This window comes from Heptranchias perlo, chromosome 11, assembly GCF_035084215.1.
Source record: "Heptranchias perlo isolate sHepPer1 chromosome 11, sHepPer1.hap1, whole genome shotgun sequence".
NCBI classification, from domain to species: Eukaryota; Metazoa; Chordata; class Chondrichthyes; order Hexanchiformes; family Hexanchidae; genus Heptranchias; species Heptranchias perlo.
The window spans coordinates 46652374-46675084 of record NC_090335.1 but is presented as its reverse complement, the minus strand read 5'-3'; the positions used below and the strand labels follow the sequence as shown (position 1 = coordinate 46675084).

Here is a 22711-nt window from a genome sequence, read left to right as displayed (position 1 = left end):
TTAAAATTTTAAAATCATGAAACGTGACCCCAACCCACCACATACATAGCTGTCACCGTTTTTACAGTGGTGGGTTGCGTGGCGTGCCTGTGTCCCATCTTGTAGAGGCGGAACACTTCATTATAATATTTAAAGTGCAGTTTGGAGCCTGATTTAAATTTAACAGTTGCTGACTGGTTTTCCCCGACTCGGGAAACCTGGCAGTGAAATGGAGACAGGAGCAGTCGACTCCAGCAGGTAAGTGCTTTTTACAGCGCTCCTTGTGAGCCAGGAGGAGCAGGAGTGCTCCCTCCAGGCCCCTCAAGCAAACCTTCTGATGATCGGGGCCTCTCCTTGCTGCCATGATCTGCCAATCCCCGATCTCGAGCCTCCTGCCCCACGATCGGCTGACCCCCGATCTTTCCTTCCATCCTCCCTATTGCCGGTCTCTGACCGCCTCCTATCACCACCAAGCCCCGATCTTTCCCAAATGCCGGGACTGCCCCAACCGTTCCCGGCTGTGGCCTTCTGTTGCTGGCTTTTCTGCCTGGCAGCCGGCCAGCCTGTCAATCTGGCTGACTGCCGGGCAGGAAACAGAATTAAAAAATGATAATGAGATTCTGCCATTAAATTCGGCAGGACCTCGGGACTTTTGGGTCCCCCCCACCTCAACAATCGCATTCCTCTGCATCCTCCCCGCCTCCTCATAAATATCAGGCCATAGTCGCTAATTAATATATTCTGACCCAGCTGCAGCCCTGCTCAAGTTACTGTTATTATGTTTTAATTTTCTATTATATTGATTCAAATTCACCAATTGTGCTTCATATGCTCTGTGCATTAATATGCAGATATACTTTACTTTTGACTCCCTTGGTTTGATAATTTTTCCTTTGTCCTATCCTGCCCTCTTTAAGCCTTTCTATCTGCTTATTACAAAAATACCAAAAGCTTACTTTCCCCTCCAAGCTGCCTACTCTACTCTCTTATTTTTCCCCTCCCCTATATTAGTTTAAACCCTCCCGCACAACTTTAGTTAATCTGTCTGCAGGATATTATTGCTCTCAGCTCTGTTCAGGTGTAAACTGTCCCATTGGCTCAGTTTGTTCCTGTCCCAGAACTGGGCCCATGCCCCAGTAATCTGAACTCTTCCATCCCAAACCACTTCCCTAACCATTTACTTCCCTAATCTGACTATTTTTGAGGTTCTGCTCGTAATCTACCTACTAACTCCTGGAGCTCCATTTGCAGGACCTGAATCCTATTCTTCCCAACGTTGATTCCAACATGAACTATGACTTTCCAAGATCTGCCAATCTCTGATCTCGAGCCTCCTGCCCCACGATCGGCTGACCCCCCTTTCCAATCCCCGATCTTTCCTTCCCTCCTCCCTATTGCCGGTGTCCAACCCCCCCCTCCCCCCTCCCGCAACCACCACCACCACCACACCCCGATCTTTCCCGATGCCTTTTGCATTATGTCCCTTACCCTCGCATTTGGGAGGTAACATGTCATAATGTAAGATCTTTGTCAACTTTAAACATCTGTGGTTAAACTACATAACTGTTATGGAAAATCAAACAACCTCAACAGGAACATGATAGAACATTCCCAGCTCTTAGACCTGGACCCGAGATTTCTGCTTTGATGGAATCCCGACACACAGCTGATGAGGAGGGAGTGCCACCACTGCCCTAGTGATCCACTCCTGATCCTAGCTGACTTCCCCATTTTAGGGTGAGTGCATTCCTGTAACTTCTGGCAGAAAATCTTTCTGGCTGATTTCACACCCCAGCTTCCCAATGTAATTGTTCAAGGTTTATACAATCTTCCAACATTCAACAAAAATAATGTTGAATAATTAATGGAATATTAAGAGTCAAGTTCAATACTCATTTAAAAAATCATTTGCGAAGAATTTTATTTAATGCGTTCTTACCATTTTGTCTGTCTCTATAGATTTTTTTTAACAAGGTTCTCTTTATTAGTGAATGCTAATGGTATAATCTGCAACTTGTTTGAAGGAGTCACTAAACTTGACTGTATGCAAAAGCTAAATTAACATCAATAAGATGATTAAACCAGGTCCTTGTATTATGTTGACCACCTTCCTCTGAAACTCCCAGTACCAGTTTATATGTGCAGACGTGCTGAGCATTATGTACTTATTTGCAGGTGCACACTGGTTCTCCAAGTTTGGAAGAAGCTGGAACTCCCATAGTGTGCTGGCAGTATAACCAGTCTACGCATATGTTCTGTGTATCTACTGGTGCACTGCCTTTAGTGAATGGATTTGCAGCGTATTTGCATTTCATAATGTAACGACATTGGAATACCTATTAGGTTCTGGGACACTGTGTTGGCTCCAGTTGATTCATATACAGTACCCTTCAACTGAAGTAACATTTGTGATTACTGTAGCCTGTGGAGAACAGTTCAATTATTTTTTGATAATGCCATTAACCATCAAAACTCTTCAGTGGGTGACGAGTAGACAATAGAACAGATATCACTGCCTGCTGCTGTCACGAAGCATAACACATAGCCGGAGGCAAATGGGAGACATTCCTAGATATTTAGGTGTTTTGCACCACTTCATATTTAATATAAGCTATTACATTGTGGAAATAAATTAACTTTATGTTTAAAACACACCTAAACATTATTTGCTGCCGAGACCATTAAGATGATATAGAATCTGCATTCTATATCATCTTAGTCCCATTTTTCACTGTATTTCAGAAATAAACTATATTTGAAAGCTTAGGACAAGACAACAAGATTGAGGTTTTTGGCTTAGAAGATAAATAGTTGCCTCAGGTGACAAAAGTTACCTCGAATGTACAATAATGCTATCAGTCTTCACTTTTGAGCATTATAATACTCTTGGTCACTCCAGGTAAGACCAAACTAACTTCAAAGTCATATATAAAGACTTGAGCACATAACTCAGGCTGACACTTCAGTGCAGTACTGAGGGAGTGCTGCACTGTCGGACGAGATGTTAAACCTAGGTTCCTGTCTGCTCTCTCTGGTGGGCGTAAAAGATAATCATTAAAAAACAGATTATCTGGTCATTATCTCACTGCAGTTTGCGGGACCTTGCTGTGCACAAATTGCTGTCACATTTCCTATATTACAACAGTGTACTTCAAATGTAATTCATTAGCTGTAAAGCGCTTTGGGACATCTGGAGGTTGTGAAAAGCACTATATAAATTCAAATTGTTTCTTTCTTTATAAGTATGGAGAAATGAGGAAAATATACGTAAAAAATAAACCAAGAGAAAGTTTTATAAATCAGTTACTTTTCATTTTCAATATCGGAGATTTTACTCTGATCCCAGGATATTAGTTACACACCATGGGAATTAGAATTCATTTTCAAATATTCATCTCAAATTACAAATATATCCATTTCAAAATACCTTTAAACGTGTAGAATTAGAAGATACTTTGTTCACATTGTAGATAATTAATAATAGACTAAAACAGTTAATCATCATCATCGTCATCATCATCGTCATCATCGTCGTCGTTATCGTCATCGTCATCATCGTCGTCGTCGTCATCGTCATCATCGTCATCGTCATCATCGTCATCGTCATCATCGTTATCATCATCGACATCGTCATCTTCTGTATTAACTTTTCCTGAGAGAACATCATTGAGCCATTCCTCTAGTTCATCAGCTGATGGCAGATCATCATCGTCTTTAATATCCATCCAGACACTGTCAGCCTACAAGGGTATAGATGTGAAAATCAGTGTTAAAGCACAATTAATTATGCATTGATGAGGAAAGTTACAAACTATCAGCTTTCAAGAATGTGCACACAAGTACAAACCTTATCACATATACCTCTACAAATGTTACATTAAATCCTACAAAGAAGTTCACGTTGATTAGGAATATTACAGGCTATCAGCCTATGAATTAATCCATCAGGAAAACCCATTGGCAGAAAATAGAATAATCTTCAAGTAAATCAGCAAAAACTATTCACCATAAAACCACTAGATCCAATTAGAAAAAAGCAAACCCCACAATGAAGAGGAACTAATAAGACTTGCACTCAGGAATGATGTTCCATTGTTACTTAAGGTGTAAGATTTTTCTCCCATGCAGAATGCTGCCATGTGTCCTTGATGACTCAGCTATGTAGAGTGGTAGACCACCCATTATCAGTTCGATTGGTTCTACTTTCAGTACCCAATTGTCTCACTTTTCTTTCATTGTATTGCAGTAAAGAATTGATAAATAGGGAGAAAATACAATATGAAAGTAAACTAGCAAGAAATATAAAAACAGATTGTAAGAGCTTCTACAAGTATGCAGAAAGGAAGAGAGTTGGTCCCTTAGAGGCTGAGACAGGAGAAATTATAATGGGGAATAAGGCAGAGACGTTAAACAAATACTTGGTATCTATCTTCACAGTAGAGGACACAAATAGCATACCAGAAATAATGGGGATCCAAGAGGCTAATGAGAGTGAGGAACTTAAAGTAATTAATATCAATAGAGAAAAAGTACTGGAGAAACTAATGGGACTAAAAGCCGACTAATCCCCTGGACCCAATGGTATCCTAGTGTTCTAAAAGAGGTGGCTGCAGAGATAGTGGATGCATTGGTTGTGATTTTCCAAAATTCCCTAGATTCTAGAATGGTCCCAGCGGATTGGAAGGTAGCAAATGTAACCCCGCTATTTAAGAGAGAAAACAGAGAACTACAAGCCAGTTATCAGTACTTAGGCCTCAGTTATTTACAATCTATATTAACGACTTAGATAAAGGAACCAAGTGTAATGTATCCACGTTTGCTGATGATACAAAGATAGGTGGGAAAGTAAGCTGTGAGGAGGACACACAGAGTCTGCAAAGGGATATAGACAGGTTAAGTGAGTGGGCAAGAAGGTGGCAGATGGAGTATAATGTAAGGAAATGTGAGGTTATTCACTTTGGTAGGAATAATAGAAAAACAGAATATTTTTTAAATGATGAGAAACTATTAAATGTTGGTGTTCAGAGAGATTTGGGTGTCCTGGTACAAGAAACACAAAAAGTTAGCATGCAGGTACAGCAAGAAATTAGGAAGGCAAATGGCATGTTGGCCTTTATTGCAAGGGGGTTGGAGTACAAGAGGAAGGAAGTCTTCCTATAATTGTACAGGGCTTTGGTGAGACCTCACCTGGAGTACTGTGTACAATTTTGGTCTCCTTATCTAAGGAAGGATATACTTGCCTTGGAGATGGTGCAATGAAGGTTCCCTAGATTGATTCCTGGGATGAGAGGGCTGTCCTATGAGGAGAGATTGAGTAGAATGGGCCTATACTCTTTGGAGATTAGGAGAATGAGAGGTGATCTAATTGAAACATATAAGGTTCTGAGGGGGCTTGATAGGGTAGATGCTGAGAGGTTGTTTCCCCTGCTGGAGAGTCTAGAATAGGGAGTATAGTCTCAGGATAAGGGGTCGGACATTTAGGACTGAGATGAGGAGGAATTTCTTCACTCAGAGGACTGTGAATCTTTGGAATTCTCTACCCTGGAGGGCTGTGAATGCTGAGTCGTTGAGTATTCAAGACTGAGATAGATAGATTTTTGGACTCTAGGGGAATCAAGGGATATGGGGATCGGGCAGGAAAGTGGTGTTGAGGTCAAGGATCAGCCATGATCTTATTGAATGGCGGAGCAGGCTGGAGGGGCCGTACGGCCTACTCCTGCTCCTATTTCTTATGTTCTTAAGATGGTTTGCAGCTTTTCCATTTCCCTGTAGTTATGTCATAACTGCAAACGTAACTATTTCTGTGAACTAAGAAAAACTGGGTTCATGTCATGCTGTGACTAGAGTCATCTACAGTTTTAGGAAGGTGATTGATACGATAAAAATGAATCCTAGTCTTATCTTTTTTTGCACTCACAGAACAAAGCCACCCATGTCCTTACTCCAAAAAGGCCCCAAAGCAAAACCATAGCTCTCCTATTGTTCAGATTCATAACTTGCATTCATCTAAAACTCTAAATTTGCACAGGCACTTCCTTGCAAATCTGTACTGTTGCATAATATCCATCCCTAGCTACACACATACATATAAGCCTCTATGGATAGAGGAATTGAAATGCAATCTCACACATATGCCCGGACTTGTAAAGAAATAGAGAGCCACATACATGTAAATATGTAGAGATATCCATGTACAGTCACACATTGGCATTCAAGATCACAATCAGACATCCATGTAAAACCATACACATGCATACAAAAACATGAGCATGCACTCCCACAATCCCAATGATCATGGGAAAACATATCTATATTAAAAAAAGATTGTAAGAGCACTAGATTGTAATGGTTGGAATTTGCTGATGCTACTTACATCAGTGACATTCACTATTCCAATCTGAGGCCTGTGAAGGTCAATCTTGAAAGTTTTCTCCCAGTATGTAAACAACTGAAATAGTTATAAAAGGAATGTAAGATTAAATTACTGCAATAAAATGCCTGTAATATAATGCCTATTCATTACTGTGTGACATGTGTACTCACCAGAGGGAAGTCATCAGGATCGATCCACACAATGCTTAGATCTGGATTGTTCGTGTTTTCTCTTGCTACCTCTTTTAAAATTGACAAAAATTCATAACCATCTGTAAAGCAATAGAAATCTCCCAATTATCCTCATGCAAGAAACCAAGAAATATTTAGACAAGCAAAAAACTACCTGCAAATATCAATTCCACTGTAGCTGCCTATGAAATACAACTTTTGTGGATTCAGACATCAAACTGATGGTATAGGTATTATACCTTGAAATAATTGTTGCCAATATTAGCGAATTGACATTTAACGTATTTGCATGGCATTGTGCTATTTCAATGGATCATAGGATGAGGAGTAGGCCATTCATCCCCTCAAGCCTGTTCTGCCATTCAATTAGATCATGGCTGATTTACCCGCCTTTGATCCATATCTTTCTCTTTCTTTTTACATAAGAAATAGGAGCAGGAGTAGGCCAATCGGCCCCTCGAGCCTGCTCCGCCATTCAATAAGATCATGGCTGATCTGATCCTAACCTCAAATCTAAATTCATGTCCAATTTCCTGCCCGCTCCCCGTAACCCCTAATTCCCTTTACTTCTAGGAAACTGTCTATTTCTGTTTTAAATTTATTTAATGATGTCGCTTCCATAGCTTCCTGGGGCAGCAAATTCCACAGACCTACTACCCTCTGAGTGAAGAAGTTTCTCCTCATCTCAGTTTTGAAAGAGCAGCCCCTTATTCTAAGATTATGCCCCCTAGTTCTAGTTTCACCCATCCTTGGGAACATCCTTACCGCATCCACCCGATCAAGCCCCTTCACAATCTTATATGTTTCAATAAGATCGCCTCTCATTCTTCTGAACTCCAATGAGTAGAGTCCCAATCTACTCAACTTCTCCTCATATGTCCACCCCCTCATCCCCGGGATTAACCGAGTGAACCTTCTTTGTACTGCCTCGAGAGCAAGTATGTCTTTTCTTAAGTATGGACACCAAAACTGTATGCAGTATTCCAGGTGCGGTCTCACCAATACCTTATATAACTGCAGCAATACCTCCCTGTTTTTATATTCTATCCCCCGAGCAATAAAAGCCAACATTCCATTGGCCTTCTTGATCACCTGCTGCACCTGCATACTAACTTTTTGATTTTCTTGCACTAGGACCCCCAGATCCCTTTGTACTGCAGTACTTTCCAGTTTCTCGCCATTAAGATAATAACTTGCTCTCTGATTTTTCCTGCCAAAGTGCATAACCTCACATTTTCCAATATTGTATTGCATCTGCCAAATCTCCGCCCACTCACCCAGCCTGTCTATATCCCCTTGTAAGTTTTTTATGTCCTCCTCACTCTCTACTTTCCCTCCAATCTTTGTATCATCTGCAAACTTTGATATGTTACACTCGGTCCCCTCCTCCAAATCATTAATATAGATTGTAAAGAGTTGGGGACCCAGCACCGACCCCTGCGGAACACCACTGGCTACTGGTTGCCAGTCCGAGAATGAGCCATTTATCCCAACTCTCTGTTTCCTGTTAGACAACCAATCCTCCACCCATGCCAGAATATTACCCCCAATCCAGTGATTCTTTATCTTGAGCAATAATCTTTTATGTGGCACCTTGTCGAATGCCTTCTGGAAGTCTAAATACACTCCGTCCACTGGTTCCCCTTTATCCACTCTGTACGTTATGTTCTCAAAGAACTCAAGCAAATTTGTCAGACATGACTTCCCCTTCATAAAGCCATGCTGACTTTGTCCTATTAAATTATGTTTATCCCTTGATACCCTTACCTAATAAAAATCTGTTGATCTCTGTCTCGAAAATTTCAATTAACCCAGCATCCGCAGCCTTTTGTGGGAGAGTTACTATTACTTAGTTCTTCCCATACTGTTTCCACTGCCTGTTCACCCTTACTGAAGTACTTCCTTTCCACTGCTATAATTATATCTTTTATCAATATTGCTATTCCTCCTCCTTTCCCAATTTCTCTGTCCTTTCTGAAAATCATATAGAATGGAGACATTAACCCATTAAAAACAAGTGATAAGCATTTACACTCTAATATCACCATTAGCAATTTCTGGTCTAATATTGAATAGAAGCTGCAGATTTCCTCAAGGCCAGCAGCATACCTGGGGTGAAAATCTGGCAATCCTAACATGGTGGGCACAGAAAAGGGAGCAGGGCCTGGTAACAATCTCTCATTATATCTCTTATTGTCTCATGCTAATATTACTTGTGCCGTTTAACCATCTCCTGTTTTTCACTCAAGCGCTTTATAGGTCATTCTATTTCTTTTCACATGTATGTGTGTGCGTGCGTACGTATATGCGTGTATTTTGCTCTCCCCAGTTCCTTTTTAAATGCTGTGCATTTGTAATAGCTGATGAATTTTTGATGTAAGGTCTGCAAATTAAATGACCTGTACTCTCCACAGATGCTGTCTGACCTGCTGTTTCCAGCATTTTCTCTTACTGTTTTAGACTTCCAGCATCTGCAGGTTTTTTTACTTTTTGTCTAAATTACCCTGTTGTGTCCCCTAAAAACAGTTTTAACGGTGACTTACTACTTGTGCAGTAACATGATGAAAGATTTCCTTTGTGCACTAAGTGTAGTGAAATTGTAAGTTGTTTCTTTACAAAGACATTTATGATTTCATTACACATTTCAAATATAGGCAATCTTCCCCCATATTAGCACTAATTAGCTTTCACCCAAGTTGCTCAATAACGAAACGCAACTTAGTGATATTAACATAAAAAAACGGTTCTACATAATCATTAAACACAAGGAAACATTACTATAGAGAGGACAATTCCACTCTTTATGTCTAAGTACTGAGGATAAAATTAGAAAATTATCAAAGATATTGTCATTCTTTAAGAGGGATAAACTGAAGAAAAAAACCAACATTCCACAGTGTCAAATTTTGGATTCAGTTTTTGGAAATCTCATAGGCAGAATTTTCTACTTGGGTGGAATCTTGCCACAACTTTGGCAGGGCGAGACATCTGCCAGCCCCTATGGCCCATCGCTTTCCAGCTGTAGACCTCAGTCAAATGTGGGCAGGGCAGGGCAGCTGAAGACAAAAATACTTTTTTTATTTTTAAATTTACTGTGCAAAGGGAAATTAATTGAAGGGGGGTGAGATAATTAAATTTTCAAACTCCCCACGAAGCTGTATGTCAGGAACACACCAGTGTTCTTAATATCCAGTGTTCCCATGGCGTTAATGGCAGAAAATACCATATTTCCATCATAGTACGTCATTTGAATACACATTCTATTCTTGGGCAGACATACTCAACACCCACTGGCAGAAAATCCCAGAAGTAGCAGTGGCCTGCAGCAAGCCAGCTGAACAGCTCTCAGACAGAATTTCCACTCCTTGCCTATCCCAGATCTGCTCAAAATCGTGCCAAGATGGCAGCCAGTTTGCACATATATGGGTATGGACATATTTTAAGAATATGTCAAACACTGTCCATGTTGACACATTTTCGTTAATATTTCAACAGAAGAAGTGCAAATGAATAACAATGTCAAGTAACAGCAGTCTATTTAATAAGTCGCTGGACTTCAAAGTAATTAATTGTGTATGAAACACTTTGTGAGATATTTCAACACGATAAAACACTGTGTAAGTGTAAGTATCAGAGTTTAAGAAGTAAATAGACTGACTTGCACTGATCATCCAGACCCGTCCTTGAATTTTAAAGATCAACAATTTCAGGAAATGTACAAGTGTCATTATTCCCTGATTAGCCCTTCAACTAGCTTCAGGTACCTAAGCAGCAACCCTCCCAGTACCCAGTGAGGATGAAACATGACTTGTCAAAATGTCGTGATACAATTCTTTTAAAAGTATTGCTGTAAACCCTATCATGGGTGTTTTTGGCTTGTTGTTATCAAAGTGCCTTAACTAAAAAATACTTACTGTACACAGAAAACATTAAAATGTGCTATATATTAAATCTACCACAGCTTGTTAAAGCACTTTCATCTCACAGTTGAAAGAATTACCTCACACTTCCAGATGTAGCATACACTGCATGTAGGATAGGCAATATGTGTATACACACACAAAATCATATACATACTAATTTAACATAATTACAAAAGTAATTAAAGGGAAGGTGAGTTAAAATTTCTTTACACAGGTTATAGACAGAATGTGGAATTCTCCGCCACAAACCCTTGTTGAAACAGATCCATAAATTCTTTTAAAGGGGAATTGATAGCTACTTGAAAAAGAGGAATATTAAAGAGTATGGTGAACAAGCAGAAGATTAAACAAAAAGATTAGGCATGAGGAGAAAAATACCAGCACAGATGTGATGGGCTGAATGGCCTTTTCTGTGCCACAACATCCTATGATTTTATGATAAGCTTTAATGGAATTTACCAGGATCTTCTTCTTCAGCAAAAGCCACAATTTGGATCCCATCTATGTCGTCTTCCTATAAAGAAGAAAGATCACAAATTTGTGTTATATTGTGAGAACCTAAGAACATAAGAGATAGGAGCAGGAGTAGGCCATTTGGCCCTTCGAGCCTGCTCCGCCATTCAATAAGATTATGGCTGATCTGATTTTGACCTCACTTTCCTGCCTGTTCCGCATATCCTTTGACTCTCTTGCTGATCAAAAATTTGTCTAACTCAGCCTTGAATATATTCAATGACTCAGCCTTCACCACTTTTTGGGGCAAAGAATTCTAAAGGTTCATAACTCTCTGAGAGAAGAAATTTCTCCTCATCTCCGACTTAAATGGACGACCCCTTATTCTGAGACTATGCCCCCTGGATCTAGATTCCCCTATGAGGGGAAACATCCTCTCAGCATTTACCTTGTCAAGCCCCCTCAGAATCTTATATGTTTCAACAAGATCTCCTCTCATTCTTCTAAACTCCAGTGAGTATAGGCCCAACCTGCTCAATCTTTCCTCTTAAGAAAACCCTTCCATACCCGGAATCAACCTAGTGAACCTTCTCTGAACTGGGACCAAAACTGTACGCAGTACTCTAGGTGTCGTCTCACCAGCACCCTGTACAGTTGTAGCAAGACGTCCCTGCTTTTATACTCCATCCCCCTTGAAATAAAGGCCAATATTTCATTTGCCTTCCCAATTACCTGCTGCACCTGTATGCTAATGTTTTGTGTTTCATGTACGAGGACACCCAAATCTCTCTGTACCGCAGCATTCTGTAGTCTTTCTCCATTTATATAATATTTTGTTTTTTTATTCTTCCTACCAAAGTGGATGACTTCACATTTTCCCAAATTATATTCCATCTGCCAAATTTTTGCCCAATCATTTAACCTGTCAAAATCCCTTTACAGACACTTTGTGTCCTCCACACAACTTACTTTTCCACCTATCTTTGTATCATCAGCAAATTTGGCCACAGTACACTCGTTTCCTTCATCCAAGTCATTGATATAGATTGTAAATAGTTGAGGCCCCAGCACTGATTCCTGCGGCACCCCGCTAATTACAGATTGCCATCCCGAAAATGACCCCTTTATCCCGACTCTCTGTTTTCTGCTAATATATTATCCCCAACACCATGAGCTCTTACTTTGTGCAGTAACCTTTTATGTGGCACCTTATCGAATGCCTTTTGGAAATCCAAATACACTACTTCTACTGTTTCCCCTTTATCCACCCTGCTCGTTACTTCCTCAAAGAATTCTAATAAATTTGTCAAACACGATTTCCCTTTCATAAAACCATGTTGACTCTCCTTGATTTTATTTTGAGTCTCTAAATGTCCTGCTACTTCCTTAATAATCGATTCTAGCATTTTCCCAATGACAGATGTTAGGCTAATTGGCCTATAGTTAACTGCTTTCTGTCTCCCTCCTTTCTTGAATAGCGGCGTTACATTTGCGGTTTTCCAATCCGCTGGGACCTTTCCAGAATCTAGTGAATAGTGAAGATTACAACCAATGCATCCACTATCTCTGTAGCCACTTCTTTTAAGACCCTCAGATGCAAGCCATTGGGTCCAGGGGACTTGTCGGCCTGCCGACCTATTAGTTTGCCTAATACTTTTTCTCTAGTGATAGCGATTGTTTTAAGATCCTCCCTCCCCTTTGACCCTTGATTATCTACTATTATTGGTATGTTATTAGTGTCTTCTACTGTGAAGACAGATACAAAATATCTGTTCAATGCCTCTGCCATTTCCTTGTTTTCCATTATTATTTCCCCAGTCTCATCCTCTAAGGGACCTATACTTACTTTAGTTACTCTCTTCCTTTTTACATTCTTGCAAAAGCTCTTACTGTCAGTTTTTATATTTCTTGCTAGTTTACTCTCATAATCTACTTTCTCCTTCTTTACTATTTTTTTAGTCCCCCTTTGCTGGTTTCTAAAGTTTTCCCAATCTTCGGGCTTACCAGTAATCTTTGCCACATTGTATGCCTTTTCTTTTAACTTGATACCATCCTTAACTTCTTTAGTTAGCCATGGTGAGTGGGTGGTGAGTGTCTGGAACGAGCTGCCAGAGGCAGTAGTAGAGGCGGGTACAATTTTGTCTTTTAAAAAGCATTTGGACAGTTACATGGGTAAGATGGGTATAGAGGGATATGGGCCAAGTGCAGGCAACTGGGACTAGCTTAGTGGTATAAACTGGGCGACATGGACATGTTGGGCCGAAGGGCCTGTTTCCATGTTGTAAACTTCTATGATTCTATGGTTGGTACACCCTTCTCGTGGAGTCTTTCCTCCTTACTGGGATATATTTTTGTTGAGTCATAAAATATCTTTTTAAATGTCTGCCACTGCTTATCCACCGCCATACCTTCTAATCTGTTTTCCCAGTCCATTTTAGCCAACTCTGTCCTCATGCCATTGTAATTGCCCATATTTAGGTTTAGTACAGTAGTTTCAGATCCAAGATCCTCACTCTCAAACTGGATGTGAGGGAATTATGGATATTTCTAAATTATAGAAGAAGAAGTTGCATTTATATAGTTTTTTTCACATCCTCAGGACATCCCAAAGTGCTTTACAGCCAACTAATTATGTTTTGAAGTGGAGTCACTGTTGGAATGTAGACAAATGCAGCAGCCAATTTGCACACAGCAAGGTCCCACAAACAGCAAGGAGATAAATAACCATTTAATCTGTTTTGGTGGAGAAATAAATATTAGCTTAGACATCTCCCCTGCTCTTCTTTAAGTAGTACCATGGGATCTTTTACATCCACCTGAGCAGATATTCAGGGCCTCAGTTTAACATCTCAGATAAAAGATGGCACCTCTATCAATGCAGTACTCCCTCAATGCTGCACTGAACTGTCAGCCTAGATTATGTGCTCAATATTCTGCAGTGTAGCGTAAAGCTCATGACCTTCTGACTCAGAGGTAAACGTGCTATCACTGAGTCATGCTGACACTATAATACCATATGCTGTGATACCTTTGAGTACAATTTGTGTCTGTATTTTCATGACAAAGAAAGAGGAGTCTTGAGTATCTGGTTCTCCCAATCTGTGTCTTCTACTTTGTTCTGCCTATTTACCATCCGCCTCTGCTACCTTATCCCTCAGTACTTGTCTTGTGTCTCTTCCTCTTCCTTTTATATCTTTCTCATTGATCAAAAAAATTGAACTCTAAATTTAAAATTTTCTCACTCTCGCTAATGACGAGAAAAAAATTAATAATTTCAGGCTTGTCTTACCCATGTCTCGTACACATCCTCTGGACGCAGTTTCCTGAGGGTTGATCTGAAAATAGAACACAGTTTCAAAAACAGTTCCTATGTTCCAGCGTTAAAGATTGTCCTGGCTACCTCTCCTTGCTTCTATTAGTAAGGGTGTACTCTCACTCTGGGCCACGTTCATATGCTGCCCAGCTACTGATTCAGCTGCTCATTTTCCCAGAAAATCAGAAGCTTAATCCAACCTCCACTCAGGACCTCCCTGTGACAGCCCAACCAAAAGGGAATACAATAGATGACTTTCTGCATGACCACCTGCTAAGAGTTATATGACAGTGACTCTTCCTTGAAATTCCTAGCCCTTCCTGTAGCTTCCACAGATGGGAAGCTCACATGGGGAAATCATAGCAGCAAATGTGCATCCTCTCACTCTACCACATCATCACTCCACTCCAGACACAGTTACTTTTAAATGAAACCAATTGCATGATACAGTCACTCAGTTATCCACCTTTTATTTTCTTGAATAAATTCCACGATTTCTTCCTCTGAATGGGGTTTACCAGGAATAGTGACCGGATCATCCATGAAAGGTTCGTAAAAATCCACCTCATTCATCTTCAGTGAGAGTTTCTTTGCAACCTACCCAGAGGAGAACGCATCAATGAATAAAATGATAAACAAAAAAGGATAAATTTTAAAAAACTGACACCACAGTAATAAAACTGTAAGCAAATCCTGCAATGATCCTGTCTGGCTTGTCAGCCCAAGCTGTGGGAAGCGACAAAATGTATATTTCACAACAAGCTAATACAAATCTGCATAAAGCACAGCAATTCAACGTAACACTGGTGCCATAAAAAGCCAATTTTCATATGGAAGTGAAGGCAGGAATTTATAGCACAGCTACATTGGGACCCCAACAGAAACAAAACACATCATAAAAGCAGTTACGATTATTTCACTTTCACTAAGAACCACAGCAGCACTTTTATTTTGCATTTCTGTACCTTTTTTTTTAATACCTCCAGTTGGAAGTATTCTCACATGGTTTAGTTAAAATGACTGTGTAACTTTACTAAAATCATAAACACTTATAATGAAATGCTGAGTAGATAGATTTTAACTTTAGATCACTGTTCTGTAAATGGCTGAATGCACAGTGTTACTGCCAGGGAGATCCCGCACACCAGGAAAATATTTTTAAAAATCTAAAAGACATCACAGGGCAGTTGCAGTTAATAATAATAGAAAGCTATAAATGTATTCTCCATTCACACATATTATATCTTTATTTATGTATTAATATACAACAACAAATTGCATTTAATGTAGGAAAACATCTACACAGAGGCATAATCAAAAAAAAATGCTAAAATATTTTAAAATCTTGCATAAACATGTACTTCCTATAAGTGTAGCACTCACTTCCTGTAACACTTGCTGTCACAGTTTTTCTGCCACACTATTGTGACCACATCTCTCTGTCATACTTGAACTTGCTATTTAACCATATTGCTTATACTTACCTCTGATTGGCTCATTCTTCCCATGTAACTCATTCCAAATCTGGTCCTTCTCGCCCTTGAGATGCACCTTCCAGCTACGGAATGCTGTTTCCAATAGTTCCATCCACCTGAAGCATGTGAAGATTGGACCTTTCACCCAACCCACCCTGAGAGCCAGTGGTCACTCTCCACTTGCTGGTCTCTTCCCTCACATGCCCTTGGACAGTGATTGACAGTAAGAGACAGAGAGAGCTAGAGACAGAGAAAGACAAAGGGAAAGAGACAGAGACAGAGACAGAGAAAGACAAAGGGAAAGAGACAGAGACAGAGACAGAGAAAGACAAAGGGAAAGAGACAGAGACAGAGACAGAGAAAGACAAAGGGAAAGAGACAGAGACAGAGAAAAGAAACATAGAGAGAAAGAAATGACAGCCATCCGTGGCGAAGTAAAGAAATTAAGGATAGTATCCGACTAAAAACACGGACATATAAGGTAGCCAAACTTAGTGGGAGGATAGAAGATTGGGAAGTCTTCAAAAGACAGCAAAAAGTAACTAAAGGATTGATTAAGAAAGGGAAGATAGATTATGAAAATAAATTAGCAAAAAATATAAAAACAGATAGCAAGAGTTTCTATAGTTATATAAAAAGAAAAAGGGTGGCTAAGGCAAACATAGGTCCCTTAGAGGATGAGACCGGGAAATTAATGGTGGGAAACACGGAGATGGCAAAAATGCTGAACAAATATTTTGTTTCAGTCTTCACGGTAGAGGACACTAAGAATATCCCAACACTGGACAAACAGGGGGCTCTAGGGGGGGAGGAGCTTAATACGATTAAAATCACTAAGGAATTGGTACTCAGTAAATTAATGGGTCTCAAGGCGGATAAATCCCCTGGACCTGATGGCTTACATCCTAGGGTCTTAACATAAGAACATAAGAAATAGGAGCAGGAGTAGGCCAATCGGCCCCTCGAGCCTGCTCCGCCATTCAATAAGATCATGGCTGATCTGATCCTAACCTCAAATCTAAATTCATGTCCAATTTCCTGCCCGCTCCCCGTAACCCCTAATTCCCTTTACTTCTAGGAAACTGTCTATTTCTGTTTTAAATTTATTTAAATATGTCGCTTCCACAGCTTCCTGGGGCAGCAAATTCCACAGGCCTACTACCCTCTGAGTGAAGAAGTTTCTCCTCATCTCAGTTTTGAAAGAGCAGCCCCTTATTCTAAGATTATGCCCCCTAGTTCCAGTTTCACCCATCCTTGAGGGAAGTGGCAGTAGGGATTGTGGACGCTTTGGTAATAATTTTCCAAAATTCTCTGGACTCGGCAAAGGTCCCGGCAGATTGGAAAACTGCTAATGTAACACCCTTATTTAAAAAGGGTAGTAGGCAGAAGGCTGGAAATTATAGACCAGTTAGCCTAACATCTGTGGTTGGTAAAATTCTGGAGTCTATTATTAAGGAGACAGTAGCGGAACATTTGGATAAACATAATTTAATAGGACAAAGTCAGCATGGCTTTATGAAGGGGAAGTCATGTCTGACAAATTTGCTTGAGTTCTTTGAGGACATAACGTGCAGAGTGGATAAAGGGGAACCAGTGGATGTAGTGTATTTAGACTTCCAGAAGGCATTCGACAAGGTGCCACATAAAAGATTATTGCTCAAAATAAAGAATCACTGGATTGGGGGTAATATTCTGGCATGGGTGGAGGATTGGTTGTCTAACAGGAAGCAGAGAGTTGGGATAAATGGCTCATTCTCGGACTGGCAACCAGTAGCCAGTGGTGTTCCGCAGGGGTCGGTGCTGGGTCCCCAACTCTTTACAATCTATATTAATGATTTGGAGGAGGGGACCGAGTGTAACATATCAAAGTTTGCAGATGATACAAAGATGGGAGGGAAAGTAGAGAGTGAGGAGGACATAAAAACCCACAAGGGAATATAGACAGGCTGGGTGAGCGGGCGGAGATTTGGCAGATGAAATACAATATTGGAAAATGTGAGGTTATGCACTTTGGCAGGAAAAATCAGAGAGCAAGTTATTATCTTAATGGCGAGAAACTGGAAAGTACTGCAGTACAAAGGGATCTGGGGGCCCTAGTGCAAGAAAATCAAAAAGTTAGTATGCAGGTGCAGCAGGTGATCAAGAAGGCCAATGGAATGTTGGCTTTTATTGCTAGGGGGATAGAATATAAAAACAGGGAGGTATTGCTGCAGTTATATAAGGTATTGGTGAGACCGCACCTGGAATACTGCATACAGTTTTGGTGTCCATACTTAAGAAAAGACATACTTGCTCTCGAGGCAGTACAAAGAAGGTTCACTCGGTTAATCCCGGGGATGAGGGGGTGGACATATGAGGAGAGGTTGAGTAGAATGGGACTCTACTCATTGGAGTTCAGAAGAATGAGAGGCGATCTTATTGAAACATATAAGATTGTGAAGGGGCTTGATCGGGTGGATGCGGTAAGGATGTTCCCAAGGATGGGTGAAACTAGAACTAGGGGGCATAATCTTAGAATAAGGGGCTGCTCTTTCAAAACTGAGATGAGGAGAAACTTCTTCACTCAGAGGGTAGTAGGTCTGTGGAATTTGCTGCCCCAGGAAGCTGTGGAAGCTACATCATTAAATAAATTTAAAACAGAAATAGACAGTTTCCTAGAAGTAAAGGGAATTAGGGGTTACGGGGAGCGGGCAGGAAATTGGACATGAATTTAAATTTGAGGTTAGGATCAGATCAGCCATGATCTTATTGAATGGCGGAGCAGGCTCGAGGGGCCGATTGGCCTACTCCTGCTCCTATTTCTTATATCCTTAAAGAGAGGGATAGGGATAGAGATAAAGACGTAGACAAAAACAGAAAGCATGAGAATGAAACAGGGATGATGAGACAGATAATACGACACAATATTGGACTCTTGTAAACTGGACAGAGCAGTCTGGAAGAATTCATGGTTTTAGAATGTTCCATTTAACAGTGTTCCTAATGTAATTAGTGACAATGTTACAGTATTGTTTTTTGTTTGGCTTAAATTTGTACTTTTTAACTGGATTTAATGGGAGTGAAATGTCAAGAGTATGTAGATCAGCATTTTATTAAAGATTGCTTTGGCATTTGGCTTTGCTTTATGCCAAAACAATGATTGGCACAGTAAAATGACAATGGCATACACACGTTTTTGTTCACTATTTCCTAAATGCACACTGTATACAACATCAACACAAGACATCCTGGCAACCCATGGAACAGATAAATAATTAGAGACAAATGAATTACTCACCCCTTTATCAAAAGTTGCAAAAAACTTAATATAAGGGTGGAAGTGCTCTGCTGCATCTTCGAATGCTTTGTAATCTGCATTAGAAAGAAGAGACAAAATAGGAGAGGAAGGAAGAGACTATGATAGAAATATAGATTAGACTATTTCATGTATTTTAAAAAGATATGTGATTTTGTAAGAACATTATACACTGGCTCCAAAAATCCATGGGGGAGCTAGGGTGGGGGGGTGTTATGAATTGCTGCCAATTTTTCACAGGCATCATTGGAGAATTCTATATGCCATCACTGTTAAAATTCCCCTGTAAGTCTGTATGGGCCTGCATCTGTAATCCAGACTGATAATGGATGAATTGCTGTGTATAATAAAAAGACAAGCTATCATATAACTTGCAGCTGCTTAACCTGTCAGCAGTAACGTTTCTCCAATTCGAAGTATTCAAACAATGGGATTTTGCTTCTATTTCAAAAGTCAGATAGTCAGTCAGACCTGCACCTTTTTAAAACTTTCTCCTGAACTAAGATATAAATTGATATTTTAACACTAATCTGGTATTGAATTTTTTTTTGCAGGGAGGTGTAAAAAGCGGGTTTGATGGTCATAAGATGTTTTAAAACTGTTTAAAACATCGGGTTATATTTGTCTGCATATAAATTTAAAGAACATCAGGTAGAAATTACTGTCCACCTTATATCCTTTTACAAATTATTTTGCCCGCTATTTTAACAGAAGAGTTGACCCTTTTAAACAGGTTAATGCCTTGATTAAAGTAGAGCACAGGGGTACAAATTATTGGCACAGCAAAATGGCACACTTTATGGTTCATTATTAACTATGTGCATTGAATACAACACTCAAAGAAAACATTCTAGCATTCCATGGAACAGATAATTATGAGCAAATTAATTATTCTATTGCCAAGATCTGACAGTAATTTCCAACCTCAATTCCTTTATTAAATTGTCATTTCTAATCCTCCCCAAGTTTAAAGAATTTTTAAATTTTACTCAAAGAGCAAAATATAATGAAGTTTACACAAAGCACAGATTCAGGGGGTCCACTGTGAGCTTCCTTGTGTGTTTAGATAAATTCACATTACTTTAGCAATAGCCATAATGTAGGCACAGCTCAAATTGTGTTTGTTTTATACCTCGACATTTTATATTATTAAGTCAATGTTTTCTGCAGTTACAAAATCTTTCACATTTAGGTTAAACTTGTAAAGTGATGCCTTTCCATCCATCTCTGCAGGTTAAAGTAACAGTGGCACAGCAGGTCTTTGGGTTGGAGGTTATGGTTGGCGATGACTCACGTTCAGAAACTTCACTTTTAAAGTATCCGATCAATTTGATCACTTCGTCAGTTCTTTCAAAAGAGCGAACCTCCGCCCGAGATTCAATGATTTCCACTGGGTCTTCTGTCACCTGTTGACAAAAAAAAAATGCTCTGGCATTGATCTCAGTATTAAGCAATATTATTTTTTCTGTATTAAAAAAAAGTCCTCCAATAATTTGCCCACAAAATTCTGAACGAAATACAGCTGTATTGTGGATATGACCAACTCATAACGCTTCATTTTACTACACTGGTGCAGTAAGAGGTGCTCTTCTGAGGAAGGGTTGTTGTTATTGTTTTCGTATAGTGTGAAGTAGCGGAAGGATTTTCAGGCTGATTCACAGTCTGACAGGCTGCGATGTATTCGCTCCTTCCATAGCTGTAACCATCTTTATACCAGCTGATAGGGTGGTTAGTCCTATATTGCGGGAGGGTTTTATGGGCTCCCACAACCCAAAAAAGGAGGGGGCCAACCACACCCACCGGACTTCAGTATCCCACTGGATGTCGACCCAGAATTCAGAGCCAGAGCTCCAGTCTCCACTTGAGGAAGGGTTAAGGCACATTATTAGGGCACAGACAGAGATCGCTACCCTACGTCTGGCCGTGTTGTACCTGACCTTGGACTGTTTGATCCTGACACTGAGTGCCCAATGTGGAAAAGTGTTTCACTCCCAGTACTGACATCTCTCACCTTAACTAACAAAAAAAATCACCAAAATATGTCAAGAAAAATTAAAGAAAGAAACTAACCTTGGTTAGACCACACTTGGAGTACTGTGCACAGTTCTGGTCTCCATATTATAAAAAGGATATAGAGACATTGGAGTAGGTGCAAAAAAGATTCATGTGGATGATAGCAGAATTGGCTGGGGCTCTTTTTCTCTAGAAAAGAGAAGGTTGAGGGGTGACCTGATAGAGGTCTTTAAGATAATGATAGGGTTTGATAGGATAGACATAGAGAAAATATTTCCACTTGTGGGGGAGTCCAAAACTAGAGGTCATAAATATAAAATAGTCACTGATAAATCCAATAGGGAATTCAGGAGAAACTTCTTTACCCAAAGAGTGGTAACAATGTGGAACGCGCTACCACAAGAAATAGTTGAGGCAAATAGCATAAGCATACGAGGGAGAAAGAAATAGAAGGATATGCTGATAGGGTTAGATGAAGTAGGGAGGGAGGAGACTCGTATGGAGCATAAATGCCGGCATGAACCAGTTGAGCTGAATAGCCTGTTTCTGTGCTGCAGACTCCAAGTAACGATGATGCATCATATAATTGATGTTCTTGTGCCTCTACAAACCAACTACCTCATATATGCGGGGAAAAGAGAGCCATTATGACGCAAATTATATACTGTAAACATGGAAACTCGTTCCATCAACTTTATAATGTGTCCTCAATATAACATTATAGATCCAATTTTCTGATCAATGCCAAAATGGAGTTGAGCTGACCCATGGGAACACTCTCACTTGTTCAGAGGGTAAGCTGCACATAATTTTCTGATGGGAGTCTCTCCTCTAAATTTGTATAGGCTACTGGCACATGAAAAGCTTGATCATTGAGTTAGGCCGAAAGCACACTGAGCTGGAGAGCATAAAATCCAGATCTTAACGAGCAACAACTCTCAGTAAAAGAGAAAGTTGTGATGGTGACAAAAAAGTGTAGTGACTGTTCGTGGTGGCACAGCAGGGACACTGCCCCTATTGATGAGCAGCTGGAGGTTCTGTTGCAGGACGTGGGCCAAAGGAGGGTGGATTATTTGGAGCTGAAGGCCACCCACCAGTAAACACACAGATGTAAGCTGCATGGAGGGAGCTGCTTGGCCAAGCCAGGCTGCAAATGAGGAAGACATTTGCTGGTATCAGAAGGAAGGTGAAGATAAGAATGCTCCTTATTTTTCCAAACATTCTTATGGGACCTATCAAGCATGGCACAAAGCTAGTGGAAACTCCTACATCCTCTTAGTGGTCAATTTAAAGCATTTTTCGCATCCATCACCCTTTCGCACATGCTCTTCCATTGTGTCAAAAGGATGGTACTCTGTTCTTATAGGTGCAGGTGAGGGCTGAGGAACAGCAAACCCGAGGTGCTCCTCTGCTGTTAGGGAGTTTCCCAGTTGAATTAGCAAAAATTAGCCCCGTTCTCCTAAGAGCCAGCCCCCGCTATTTCTTCTCCGGCAGCAGTCTGGTGAAAGTGGAAAACTGCTTTTTCATCGACGGAGTGAATGTCTTTGCCCGGTGGGGGTGCGGCGGCGATCGCAGGGAGAGTGGCGGTGATTGGCGGGGGGGAGTGTCGGCGCGAGGGAAGAGTGGTGGTGATTAGGGGGGGAGGAGCAGAAAACGGGGGGAGAGGGGCAGCGATCGGGGGGAGAGCCAAGGCGAT

The 22711-nt window shown here is 40.4% G+C and overlaps 1 protein-coding gene across 1 annotated transcript in view; it reads right to left on the bottom strand.

Annotated features, from left to right (window-relative positions):
- Positions 1 to 3309: 3309 nt before the first annotated feature.
- Positions 3310 to 22711, bottom strand: part of casq2 (calsequestrin 2) — a 32409-nt gene continuing 13007 nt past the window's right edge. The window contains exons 4-11 of the mRNA XM_067992329.1: positions 20297 to 20408; positions 18985 to 19058; positions 14699 to 14829; positions 14209 to 14254; positions 10926 to 10980; positions 6523 to 6623; positions 6353 to 6427; positions 3310 to 3719 (exon numbers count right to left, since the gene is read on the bottom strand). Coding sequence (XP_067848430.1) covers positions 3474 to 3719; positions 6353 to 6427; positions 6523 to 6623; positions 10926 to 10980; positions 14209 to 14254; positions 14699 to 14829; positions 18985 to 19058; positions 20297 to 20408 — 840 coding nt within the window. The 3' untranslated portion in view covers positions 3310 to 3473. The remainder of the gene's footprint in view (positions 3720 to 6352; positions 6428 to 6522; positions 6624 to 10925; positions 10981 to 14208; positions 14255 to 14698; positions 14830 to 18984; positions 19059 to 20296; positions 20409 to 22711) is intronic.